This window comes from Podarcis tiliguerta (assembly GCF_965153285.1).
Source record: "Podarcis tiliguerta genome assembly, chromosome: 3".
Lineage (NCBI taxonomy): Eukaryota > Metazoa > Chordata > Lepidosauria > Squamata > Lacertidae > Podarcis > Podarcis tiliguerta.
Window position 1 is genome coordinate 83,062,026 of NC_139536.1, and position 14,232 is coordinate 83,076,257.

The 14,232-nt window shown below is 40.2% G+C and overlaps 1 protein-coding gene across 6 annotated transcripts in view; it reads right to left on the reverse strand.

Moving 5' to 3' along the window:
- Positions 1-14,232, reverse strand: part of COL19A1 (collagen type XIX alpha 1 chain) — a 178,937-nt gene that overhangs the window by 37,062 nt on the left and 127,643 nt on the right. For 5 of the 6 annotated variants that reach the window (XM_083431520.1, XM_083431522.1, XM_083431521.1 and 2 more), the window contains exons 18-25: positions 12,215-12,268; positions 7,458-7,502; positions 7,043-7,078; positions 6,251-6,304; positions 4,348-4,401; positions 3,532-3,621; positions 2,541-2,585; positions 2,374-2,451 (exon numbers count right to left, since the gene is read on the reverse strand). In XM_083431520.1, coding sequence (XP_083287646.1) covers positions 2,374-2,451; positions 2,541-2,585; positions 3,532-3,621; positions 4,348-4,401; positions 6,251-6,304; positions 7,043-7,078; positions 7,458-7,502; positions 12,215-12,268 — 456 coding nt within the window. The remainder of the gene's footprint in view (positions 1-2,373; positions 2,452-2,540; positions 2,586-3,531; positions 3,622-4,347; positions 4,402-6,250; positions 6,305-7,042; positions 7,079-7,457; positions 7,503-12,214; positions 12,269-14,232) is intronic. The other variant, XM_083431524.1, reaches the window with a different exon arrangement.

Sequence of the window (14,232 nt, forward strand, 5' to 3'; positions counted from 1 at the left end):
CCCTCCAGATGTTTTGAGACTACAATTCCCATCATCCCTGACCACTGGTCCTGTTAGCTAGGGATCATGGGAGTTGTCCCAAAACATCTGGAGGGCCGAGTTTGCCTATGCCTGGTTTAGATAATATCCAACACATCTCCCCCCAAACTTAAGCAATTTGCCAAGTATGAGACCCATATATTTGGCTGGATATACTGGATGGCCATTCAGTAAAATTAATCCACAAATACCTACACAGTTATATTGCTACAAAGTTTATTGTTGCTATGAGATCCACAAGACAACTGTATTTTATTTTACAAAACTGAAATCAGCAAAATCTTTTAAAGAAATGTAGATGTTGGAAGTTTCTGAACAATTTTTTTTTAAGCCTACTTATATTTTTTTTAAAATGCTTATGCTCACTTCAAACCCTGAATGTGCATTTACAGTAATTTATTTCAATTTATTCCAAGAGTTATGCCCTCTGCTCCGATTCGAACAGAATAAAATTTTATTAAGCTGGCTTCATCAAACAAAGTATGCAATGCATCCCTGTAATTAAGAGCACAGTTCAGGACCACGGTTATTATAACACGTATCCTTCTTTATTGACAAATATGGTGACATTTGACTAGCAAGATGATACAGCATGGGAAACACAAGTACTTGCTGGCCTTTTGTAAAATCAAATGCTCTGGAGTTAACATTTTGACCATCTTCCCTGTTTACGACATTAAAGGCCAGGGGCAATGTTGAAACACGAGGGCCAGTGTGTGGGGGAGACTGAAATGATATATCAATGATCCTCAGTAAAAATTGTCCCCTGTGAAGTGCGTAGGAAGATCAACATTCCCCAGCTATCATGTATTGGTCACAAGACTCTGCATGCCACAGTTGTATTCCTCTCATGGTAGGAAATGTATTGCAAAAATTGATCATTTGTTTTGATTTGTGTTTTTAAATTGTTCTACCATGAAACCTTAAGGCATGTAACCAGATTAAAACAAAAAACAAAACAAAACCAACAACCTATAAAATGATGAATGATTTTTTTTACCAAAAGCATAAAAATATTGGAAGGCTTTATATGCAAAAACCAAACCTCCAAATGGTATGTAAACCCTAGCCACTGAAAGCTAGATAAAAAGATCACACAATGCTTCAGCAGATGGAATGAGATCCAGTTGTTTCATCATTCAGTCAGTTGTATAGACTACAGTGAGCTAATGGAGGAGGGGTAAACTTCTAGGTTCATATTTTTATATATATATACAGTGGTACCTCGGGTTAAGTACTTAATTTGTTCCGGAGGTCCGTTCTTAACCTGAAACTGTTCTTAACCTGAAGCACCACTTTAGCTAATGGGGCCTCTGCTGCCGCTGGAGCACGATTTCTGTTCTCATCCTGAAGCAAAGTTCTTAACCCGAGGTACTATTCTTGGGTTAGCAGCAATGAATAATTTTTTGAAAACATTAAACACCTTAAAACAATAAAACAGGGTTCAAATGCCTACTCAGCCATGAAGCTCACTGGATAACCTTGGGCCAGTCACTGACTCTCTGTCTAACCCTAACCCTACCTCACAGAGTTGTTGTGAGGATAAAACGAAGAGAGGAGAACTATGTATACCACATTGCACTCCTTGGAGAAAAAGGTGCTATAAAACTATAAGTAAATGAGTAAACAAACAAACAAATGGCTGACAAATAACAATATGTTCCAAATGTACCTTAATCTCTAACATAAAGTAGGCCACTGTGCTTCTGGGTACAGTTACACTCTGAAGAAAGCCTGGGACCATGCTACCAGCCCTGTGATGTAGCAATGTGTAACTCCTTTCTTTCCATTCCTTTCCAATTCCATTCCCATTCCCAAAACCAAGATTAGGAAGGCATTTATGTAGCTGCTTGTTTAAGATATCCCAGAAGGTATAAAACTAAACAAAACACTACATACCCTGCAGTGTGACCCTGGAAATACTATGAGGGGATGTATTGAATGGCACTGTCCCATTTGTGTGAGGGTTTCAAGTTCCAACATGGAACTCCCACCCCCACCCCGCTCGCCTCTTCCCCCCAAATCTCTAACCCTTCAGAGGAGATTGGGAGGAGGTGGGAGCACAGAGGAAAGGACAGGGGAGGGAATTTCTGTTGTACAAATGGAACCCTCTCACAAATGAGCTGATTTTGTTGGATGCAAACGCTGCAACAACTTCATCCCTTCGGAAAATGCCCAATTTCTTTACAGTGGAAAGGAAATGGTGCATCAAAAATCACATATTAAATGGAGGATCACTACCAAGGTTGTATCATCTCAGTAATTGTGATTTACATAGGGCATTATTAGCCTTGCATGAACATCACAAAAAGCTGGCGGAGGGGATGTACTTACAGGAGGACCTTGGGTTCCATTTCCTGCTGGACCCATCTCTCCAGGAGGCCCTTGTACTCCAGGCAGCCCTCTTTCACCCTGGTGAAGGAGCAAACCATTGTTTATGAACCTTTAAAAGAACTCAGTACTGGAAATGCAAAAACACGAATTCTAACAGTTTCCCCTACCTTAGGCCCCCGTGGACCAACTGCTCCAGGAAAGCCTGCTGGTCCCTGATTTTTTAAATAAAAGAAAAGAAAATCTACTATGAACAAAAGCATGTGTGTGAAGGAACCATGATATGTTATATAAAGGTAAAGGGACCCCTGACCATTAGGTCTAGTCGTGGCCGACTCTGGGGTTGCGGCGCTCATCTCGCTTTATTGGCCGACATGGCTGGTCATGTGGCCAGCATGAATAAGCCGCTTCTGGCGAACCAGAGCAGCGCACGGAAACGGCGTTTACCTTCCCGCCGGAGCGGTACCTATTTATCTACTTGCACTTTGACGTGCTTTTGAACTGCTAGGTTGGCAGGAGGGTATGTTGTATACTTTGCTGTAAAATGGCTGTTTTCTGTTTTGGAGGTGATTCTAACCAGTAAAAAAAACCACACACAGTAGGGTCAAAAGCCTGGAAATCTGACCCAAGATGTTAAGTGTAGAAAGAAAAAAATGACAATTTCTGTGTGCAACTAAATGGTTACCTCTGGCAGCATTAAAGTCAACTAACCAAGAGAGGGAATGGGTGGAGGTTGTATTGCTTAGCAACCAGGCAGAGCGGCAGGATGTTAGCAGATGCTGAGGTAGCATGTGCTCTGTAGTTCTGAGGGAGTTTTCCTCCTTATGTTTGGTTGAATGCCTCCTTGCTAGGTACAGGCCCTTTCTGTTTATTTCTCCTCAGATTATACACCATTTTTGTTTAGTTTCCTAAACAAAATCCTTGTAACAGGATTCATCTTCTCTCTGGACTCTGTCTGCATTGTTTAGGTGACTTTACTAACATTTGGGATCTTTCTGCTCCACAGTCACAGTTTTGCCACTCTGCTTGTGGCGTGCTCACTCTGAATTAACATATGAGTTTATATCTGAAGTGCCCGTATGTGAAAGGCCCTGCCTTGGGACAGGAGTTGGTTTTGAGGATCTCACGGTCCCTTCTGCTACGTAACCCTATGATACCTACTGGTTTTCCTAGAAGGCTTGATCCTGGAGGTCCTGTGTCACCTTTAGAACCTGGCGGCCCTGGGGGGCCTATGATTCCACCAGAGTCCCCCTATGTAATATAGATGAAAACAATGGTAAAGTCACAGAAAGTAATTAGAAATGCCTCATAAATATGTTTTGTATTAGCAGTTTGAATTATGACTAGTAACATCTTCATTTCTTGAACTGCTGTCAGGACTCATGTTACTAATACAATTAACTGCTTCAAAAATGGTACCCTCCTAGCTGTATTGACTCCTCCTAGCCTTAGTTTTCTCATCTAATTCAGCACCTAAGTAGGTGGGTCTTGCATCTTCATGATACTGACCTCTTTTGGCAGGCTTTTGGAGGAGGGTTGAATAATTGTCAGTTTGTTAAAGTCTTTTTTTAAAAAAACAGAATTGACAAATACTGTACTGCTTTTTAAATTTCTCCTGTGTGCTGCAGATACTGAATTATTTCATTATATTTATTATTTTTCTATTGTATTGTTTCCTATTTTAATGACATACACTGCTCTGGAGCGGACTGGTAAAGGATCTTACAAGAAAACATTGGGATATGTTTCTGCTTTCTTTGCATCTGTTCAATAGAGTCTGCGGTAATAGTCTGCGGTAACAGGAAAATTGGCCTCAACTGTGAATCCCTATTCTGTTCAGTAACAAGAAGGCAGCAATAATTTATACTGGATGATGTTGCTCATAACAAATCCTGGACAGCTACACTCAGAAGGTTAGTCCTAGGAATCTTTCACCTAATTTGAGAATGATTATTATTCTGTATCACCAAAACATACCTTTTCTCCTTTAATCCCTGGTCTTCCAGGTACTCCATGTTCTCCCGTTAAGCCCTAGTTAATTAAAAAGAAAGACCAAGGTGGTAAGTTTTTATGTCACTTGGCCAGTTAAAAGAGGGTTACTTTTAAGTAGATGGTGGGATTCGCCAAAGTTTTCCTCCTATATAGCAGCCACATTAAAATGTTTGCTAAAAATTCATTTGCTGTCCATATAGCACAGCCTTATTTGAAGGTGTTCAAAACCAGCAAAGAGCACACCCATTTAAAATCCTGTAACTCAAAGAGTGTAAAGTTCTTCCTTTTTGGAGTGGGTGGGTCTAGTTCCTCATGGTTCAGGTGTACAGTTAAAGGACTGGTTATATGCTCTCCAGTAGCAGTCAGTGGGTTGGCATTACTTACCTAGCTCCCCATGTGGAGGTCATTGCCAGTAACCGAGAGGGGTGAGGCAGTGGGGAGTTGGCATGGTTCAGTGGCATAGCCAATCAGATGCTCCCACTGTTGCACCCACATTGTACCAGCATCCCTGTCACCTCCTTCCTCTCCGTCTTGGTTACCAGTAGCAGCATCCACATTGGGAAGCCAAGTAAGCAATGCTGCCCTATGCTGCTCGGCCCCACTGACCACTACTGATACTTTGGGCTCAGTTTCTTCTATCTGTCTGTCTTCTCTCAAAGCACAAAAAAATCCCAGTCGGTTTTATACACTCAAAGGATGTAATCAAAAAAAGTGTGACATTATTAAAATGCTACAAAAATAATAAAAAATCCTGCCCAGTTTTGCCTAAACTACATTGCCTTCGACATTCCAGCTGTGAGTTTCATTATCTGTCCTTGCTCTCTTTCAGTTTCCTTAAGTGTTAGGGGAGGGGGAAAATGAAATAAACTAGAATCCATCTAAACAAATGGGGCATTTTAAATAGAGCTCTACACCATTAGCTTTAAAATTCGCTATAGAAGCGACAGCTCTAGAATGAATTTTTATGAATAAAAGCATAGAATTGCAAAGCCTTTTGGCTGTATAAATTAATTTTATTCAAGGAGGAAGTGCATCTCTCTCTCTTTTATGTGCCTGAGGTATATTTCATAGCAAATGAGAGAGACCATAAATAAATAAATAAATAAATATTGCAATCATGCGAAATATTACATGTGAATTCACAGGAAAAAATGAATTCATTCTATTTAAAAAAAACTTGAAAATGAGCATTTATTTATTTTTTACTTTTCTTTGGGAAGTGAAACTTTCAGACTTTTATAGCACTTTCAAATGATTGACATTTACATATGAATAGAAATGTTGAAGCTGCTGTTCTTTATTATTTACTCTGTTCTGCTCTTCAAACATGAGAAAAACACCTGTATATTTCAGTTTGAATTGACTTTACTGTTTCCAATGAAGAGCTGTTTTTACTGGGGGTTTAAAAAAAATGTATTTGGGATTTATTTGTGGTCTTTTATTTGTTAGCTGCTCTATGCATTTTGCAAACTGAAGGGTGCCATATACATTCAGACATAAATAAAGTAAAATAATATGATTTCCTTATCAGTTTCAGGGAGCAGTAGCAGCATATCAAAATTTGGTTGGTAAAGGACAACTGAGAGGGGTCATTGGATCGGAACACAGTTGCTGTGATTATTTAACATTCAAGTTAACTGTTTATTTGGCACTACAGGACAAAGAAATAACACAGGATCTGGACAGCATTCAACTATTTTAAGGTGTCAGCAGAACTTGTGAGAAAAACCCATAATACTGCGCATATTTTTGGCATTTTGTGCAAGTACATAGCTCAGAAGACTGTTTTTTTAAAAATTAATGGTATTAAATAAAGGATTAGAAATCAGAAGAAGGGCAACACAGAGCTTCAACGTGGTATTTTGTATACTAAATATAACCTACATACCTGTGGTCCTGGAATTCCAATGGGTCCAGAAGGGCCAGGTTCCCCTGATGCACCCTACAAAAAATGTTTTTGAGAATGGCATGTTAAACTTCTAACTATAGATGAATGAAAAATGTTCCTGCTATCGCAGACAACAGCAAGTCCTTGGTGAGAGGACCTGAGTCCTACCCTCCAAACATTCCTGCCCCCCATCTCCAACTGAGCTACCCTGCAAATCTCATTCTCTGGCGACGTGTAGAGACTGACTCAACCAAATCCTCCTCCCTTGCTGGGAAGTACAGCAGCAAAGGTGCAGAACCCTCTTCCCTGCCACTGGCTGAACACTCCACACCTCGAATCTGGCGGGAGGGGGGGCTCCTCCTTCTCTGACAGAACCTGGCATCCCTGCCTATCCCGGCTGGTGCCATGCAGCCCATGACAGCTCAAGCTGATGGGAGATGTAGTTCAGCAGCATCTAGAGAGCCTAAAGTCCCTACCCCTTGCTACCTGTAAATCAGGCTTCCCCAAACTGGTGCCCTCCAGATGTTTTAGACAATTCCTGTTATCCCTGACCACTAACCATGCTGGTTGGGACCTATAGTTTGACAACACCTTGAAAGTACCAGTTGCGGAAGATTCCTGAAAATGATTCATGTTGACATGTAGACAACAGAGCAGCAGCAATATGAGATCTGTGATATTTTTACGTTCATACTTTATTATTTAGACTTCTGCAAATACACCGACTGTATGAAGCAAACCATGAATAAATACTAGAAAGAAACCACAGTGACATATTTTGGCTGTACTTACTGGATCGCCCTTTTCTCCTTTCTCCGAAGGCTCTCCCTATGACAGAGTATAAGCCATTTTAATATTTACATGGACTATATTACACGAAACGCCCGAATGTGTAACCCACAACAATCGGCACAGGAACATAAGAGCTAATCGTCAAGGCACGTACAAGTATTGAGCTGGCTTCAGGAAAAGTAATAGAGTACAGAACAAAATATTGTAACCTAATGTATCGGGGAAAACATTCAGAGGACACATTTCTATCTATGCACAAACTACACATGCAGATTATAGGGTATACTTGGACAGTATGGCAACATTTAGTTATGCCTGGGCTGTTAGTGAGTGCAAGCCATGCTTACTTCCCAGCCAACGCATGCAGACAAACAAACCATGACACCCCTAAATCCCTGAGTGGCGAATTACATACCTTTTCACCTTTTGCTCCTTTCAAGCCCATTTTTTCTTGATAACTCTTGTAATAAAAAGAAAACAATATTGTTAAGGGAGGGGGATTAGGTCAGATGTGGGGGAAGGGCAGTTGCCAAAGGGGTGAGCAGGTAGGTGAGTGAAGCCCCTAGTAATACACACCCAGACATGCAGACACCTTCAGGTTCATGGGGAGGAGGGGAAATAATATAAAAATATTAAATAAATTAGAAACATATGCAGTAAAAGTGAACCAGAAACCACACACTTTCTGTCGGTCTAAAGAGGAAAGTATCCCAGCTCTTTCAGAAAGTATATATGTCTTGAACTTAGCCCAATAGCTCATTCAGTAGAACATGAGACTCTTAATGTCAGGGTTGTGTGTTTGAGCCTCACACTGGGCAAAAATTCCTGCATTGCAGGGGGGGGGGGATGAGATGACCCTCCTGGTCCCTTCCAACTCTATGATTCTGTGATTCAGAAATTGTAGAGTTTCCATCGGTCTATAGAGGAGAGCTTTGCAGCTCTTCCAGAAAGTAAACACTACAGCCTCAGACTTTGACCAACATCTAGGCCAAGGAAATTCTTGGGTCAGCCAATGAGAACATGCCCTTGCTTTTGGAAATTGGTCCATAGTCTGTGCAGTTAAGAAAATGCTTTCAGTTTATCTTAACAAGTATGATGACACCAGTTGTGTATCTTTGGAAAAAGCTTCTTCAGATATGTGCCCAGATTAAATTAAAACCAACCCTGGGCAACCTGCTCCAAGTCCCCTATTTGAGCTGCAGGGAGACTGGATAGATCTTTCTTGTGGCAGTCCTGGAGTCCTGCTTCAGGCATTAGAGTAGAAATAGTGGAGACCGAATGAGTGGCTCTTGTTTCCTCATTCCCCACTTTTATGAAAATAGCTTTAAGTCTAGCCTTGATAGTTGGATCATTCCTCACATGAGCATTTGGATGTATCGCCTCTGAGCTTTGGTTCTTCGGTTCATTTTAAAATTAACAGACTAGGAATCCTTAAGCAAAATCACTGTCTCTTAATGATACCAAGCATTTCCAAGCTCTTCATTGTAACCTCAACACGCAGCATTGCATATAAGTGTACTTTTCAGAACAGTATGTGCATTTTATTTGCTCATTAAAAGCACAATTGGGAGGGGAAATACATCAGAATGACAAAACAGGGAAATGGAACAAAACAACGTTTTCAGAATGTATATAAATTTTAAATATTGGAAATTTATTCTAATGGAAATGTTCCAGTTCAAGAACTCCATATAAATCACGCAAATGACTTTGCATACACAAAAGAAACTGTTAAATGTGAATCTATTCAAAGTAACAATGGGCTCTCTAATGGTAAAGATGTGAGCTTCAAATGATAAAACAGCTGGTTATAGGCAAAAATTCCTGCAGGAGAGCTAAAGGGAGAAAGTCAAGGGCTAATTCACACAGCATGCCAAGTTGACTATGTGAATTGGCAATAACAGAGGTACACAGTTTGTTCACTGCAACCAGAGTCTACCTGCACAAGTCCATCCAGAGTATTCAAGATTGGGAAGTGGATAGGGGTGAATGCCACATAAACAACGCTATCCCTTAAGACTTACCACCTGAAGTGGGGTGAGTTCAACCCTGCTTTCTCTGCAGGGACCATTGGCACAATTACATTTTCCACAAGGACCTCAACTCATGCAGCTAATCCAACCATGTCTCTGTCTGTCATGCATATGATATCAGGTGGGTGAGGTTTTGGTAAAACCAGCTTGCAGGCCAAATTCGGCACAGGAGTGCAGGTTCCCTAACCTTGCCATAAACCTTTAGCATCTGCTCCTTTCTTGGAGGGTTTATAGAGACACTTTTGTGGTAAGCAAATGTCAATAAAGCTCAATTTAATGTGAAACATTAAAATCCTATTCAAAGCTTTGACTTCCATTTATTCAAATGAACTTCTGAATTCTGAGCGTGCTCTGCTGAAGCAACCTGGAAGATTCAAAATGTGGGGGAGGGTGGAAGGGGGAAGAAAGAATCTGAGAAGTATGAAGTTGGTTCCTTCCTGCTAAACTAGCAAGGAGGGTAGGATTGGAAAGGTGCTTTGGAAGAAAAGAGAATGGAAAGCTGGATTCCAAACCACCTAGCAGGAATGTCAGGTCATGTTAACATCAGCATTCAGAGATGGCAAGTCTTGAGCCGAAGCCTATGAATGCAGCTTTATTTTAGACTGCCTCACAAATCAGGATTTTGTGCCTCTATTCAATGTGAGACAGCTTCCTTAACTCAGGGAGCACATACACATACAGTTCTACACAGTACATCTCAGGATTGCACATACTTTTGTATGGGAGGTATGAAAATTTTGGAGGCAGTACCATAGAAGTATTTTGGGTGCATCGGCCAGGGTTTGATGAATATTATCTTTCCTGACTGTCTGATTATTACGATGGTGGTTGTCAGGAGAGAGAATGGAACAAAGCATTTGCAGATACCTAGTTATGATGTAGGTGGGAACCTTTAGAGTTCCCTTTCTGTGACTAGGAATACATTCAGCTTTGGAATACAGGAATACGTTCAGCAAATTGTAGTGGAGAACAGGAGCCCATTTAGCCATGCAGCTATGTAAGAATGAATCTTAGCCTAGTAATTGCAAGTTTATTGTTGGATCTTGGAAAACTTGCTAAAATCAACGGAACAGATCTGCCAACCAATCATGTACACTTATAAAAATCTGAACATTGTTTGAATATTGCATTAATCCCTTTACCATACATTACACACACACCTCTTTATCTTGGCTTTTGACACTTGAGATGTACATTTTTAGGACCCATCCTATTTCTGTGTTTGTAAGTTGTTTTAAATTGGGACCTTAGGGGGAAGGGTGAGTAAATAGTAGTAATATGCATTGTACACATAGAGATTAATTTATTCTTAGGCTCAATGATGGGAAATTTATTGGCCACATAACATAATTTCAAGAGAATGGTGATGTTTATGTCAAACATATGAAGACCAATCACTCATTTTAATAGTTCCTTAACATCCAGAAAGGATAATTTGTTCTCCTAAATACTGCTAATGTGATATACTGCTCTGAAAATTCATCACCAGGCTTGCAGGATCAGCCCTGCTGTGAGTTGAATCTCTGGTTCCAGAGAGTCTAAGTATCTAAATCTGAGGTTTAGATTGGTGAGTCATCTTCCATCATCCCAAATACTAAACTTAGCACTCCTTTTCAAGCAAGTTGTGTGCTTGGAAATAAGTCATTAAATGGTTTGCCCTGGGCAGGAGAAATGAGGAGTTTGCTGATGCACTGTAAGAGGATTTAAAAGATGATTAATTTCTTGAAGGCAAAACAGCTGGCCCATGTTTGGCCAGAAGATATTAATTGGGAAACATGAGATGACTTAAGAATTTGTAGAGCCTCATGGTAGTGAGAAACATGAATCTTGCAGACAGATGTATCTCAAACCCTGAGGACCTCCACTGTGGCTCATGTCACCTGCCACAAAGTTAATCTTAAATAATGTGAAATTAGATGGCTACTAAAACTGATGCCAAGTACACCAAGAAAGATTACAAGAAACAAACTATTCGGGGTGGGAGAATATCTCAATGTAATTAGTTGCTCCATACCAGAGAATGGATTAGGAGACATATGCAGAAAGCAGCATTTCAAATTACTCAAACCCGTGGGGTTCTAGACAGTAAATGCTACAGCACAATAAATATGTATACTGAAGGCTGCAATCTCATGTGAACTTTCTTAGGAGTTAAGTCCCATTGATCTGAATGGGCCTGCTTCTGAGTAGGCAAGCTTAGAATTTAGGGAAATGCATTTTGTAGTGGCACTGAATTTACTGGATCCAATAGTTTGAAGAGAAGAGTAGAAGAGTTCGGATTTGATATCCTGCTTTATCACTACCCAATGGAGTCTCAAAGCGGCTAACATTCTCTTTTCCCTTCCTCCCCCACAACAAACACTCTGTGAGGTGAGTGAGGCTGAGAGACTTCAAAGAAGTGTGAGTAGCCCAAGGTCACCCAGCAGCTGCATGTGGAGGAGCGGGGAATTGAACCCGGTTCACCAGATTACGAGTCTACCGCTCTTAACCACTACACCACACTGGCTCTATATATCAAGGCTATATATAAAACGCAGGGCTGTCATCTTGTGCAACTGATAACCCAGATCCAATTTTTCCATGTGCACATTGGTACAAGAATGTCCACAGAGGAGTGCTTTAGATTTTCTACCTCTGATTCCTCAACTAATGTTTACCATACACACTAGAGGGGAGTCTTTGATGGGAGGTGTCTACATGGTATGAACATGCCCCCTCCCCTCAATTACTAAGTACCCAACCTCTCTTACTTTTTTCCAATTTGGGAATGTATAAAACAAAATCCCCAGGAACTCTGCAAGAATGTTACCAACATGTTTCACAATGGGCAAAAACGAAGGGCTGTGCATTTGGGGTCAGCTGGTAGGATGGGAAAATACACGAAAAATTAATCTGTAACCATGAAGGAGATTCTTGCAGAAGATACCCTTGACCTGTAACTAGAAAGGTTGAGAATGTCCAATTGTATGCTTGCTTTCCTCCCTCCCAGATGATGGCTTTCTAAACAACCCATTATGTAACCCAGACATTTAGCAAATATTTAAAATATTGGGGAAAGTTGTCAAATGATACATGAAATTAGAAGTTGTGCAAGCACATATATCTTCCATAACGTCCCATGTAAAATAATCACCCATACCTGGTAAAATGGACCTTTAAAGGAATCTTGAAGTGCTAACGCACCTGGAGGACCCTAGAATGAGAAAACAGTTCATTGTGTTTGGTCAATATAATATTTCTGGCTTGACGAAATAGTGTGATAGGCATTATTCATTTATTTTAACTGAACTGAAAGTATCTCCACACAACTGGAGATTATATATATCTTATATGAAAAATTGTCACAGGCCAGCATAAAAAAATATGGAATTTTGCCGTTTGTCCTTGTGCAGGGACCATGCTAATGATCTTCTCTGTATCATTCAATTTTAGTATGAGTGCTGCCAAAACAAGCCCAGTATCTATCTATGAAATAAAAAACCTGTTCTTATCCAAAGCAGATGAAATTTGAAAGACATTTGATTACTGTCTAAGGTCAACAAAAATATAATTAACATTAATCTTAGTCTGAATCACTTTTGTCAGGCTCCATAAACACAAAATGTTCAGGCTTAACAACTTTAAGGTGTATAATGCTACATTAGAAAGGGAGTGGTGGCAAACTTCCAACAACTTCTATAAGACATATCAAATCCCCAAACTTTCTACTCCTGGTAACACACAATATTTATTTGGCAGTTAAATGCCTTACACGGTCAGACCAATAGTCCATCTACCCCAATACTGTACTATTTTGACTGGCACTAGCTCTTAAAGCTGGGATTGAACCTTGGACTTTATATATGCAGAGCATGTGCTCTACCACTAAGCTGAGGCCATTCCCCTTAATGTGATAATGCTACAACAGAACCACAGTTCAAGTGAAAGTATGTTGATAATACAGTATACTGTAATGGTGTCTGTCTCTGTGTGTGTTTACTGCTGTTTTTAGTATTTTAAATGTTATTGCAAATGTTATGGTCTGACTTGGCACCTCAAACTTTTTTTTTGACAAAAAGACAATGTATAAATGTTTTAAATAAATATACAACTTACAGCAAACCAATGTGCATTTTTGAACTACAGTCTGTCTAGAGAAGCTGTCAAGGTTGGAAAGCAGAGCAACAATCCAACTAAAAGGATTGGGAAAACATTCAGTATTAGAATTATCCTCCCCTCCACCTGCCTTATCACAGAGCAAGACGATTTTCCAGGTTAAGAGGACTGTCAAATTCACAAAAAAGAAGCAGACCATCAAGGGAATTGAAGCTAGTCTCAGCACAGTTCATAAATTTCAGCAGAGGACCACCCCAAGAGAGCTATCCTACTACAGAAGCTTCCACACTTTGAAAAGGTCTAATCAGGGCATGCCGAACAGGATCAATCATAGCTGTGGCCATTGAGGCCCAGAATTACAAAATGATAAATATTTATAACTATGCAAATATATAGACTTTTTAAGGACCAAAGAGAAATAAAAAAAATAAGCCTTGCAAAGCAATTTTAAAGCAGCTACTATGTAAGAGACAGAGAAAGAGAAATACAATTCAGAAAAAAAACCAAGGGACACTATCATTTTGTTGTTGTTTATATTGGCCTTAAGCCAGATGATTTTTAAATATCTCTGATATATTATAATGCTCTTGTCAGAGGATGGAATACAATTGGTGTCACTCCACTGAAAGAAGGCATCTGTCAACAGAACAGGGAGGGCGATAATTTTGGGCAATTTAATTTCCTTCTTGCAGCCTTCAAATGCATGCACATATCTTATCTGTTCAAAAGGGTCTCCCAATCCTCCAGAGCAGATTCTGGAGGGAGGGAGGGGGTTGCAGGGCAGAGGAAGAATAACCAAACATTATCTGCCTTTCCATTTCACCAACCGATGCTTTCTGTTAGAGGAGCGACATCAATTAGGATTCCACTCAGTGTTTTCAGTTCAGAGTCCTTTGTAAGCACCATATCATTAATGCCCACAGCACTCTTAAAAAGATAAGCAGGTGCATTAAAAACACAGAGAGATTATGATCTTCAGTGTCAAGCACTTGGTCCCTGAACCAAAGGGAATGGGAAGTCAGCCTCGACCAAGAAAGGCAGTCTTACACCAACACTTAGGGG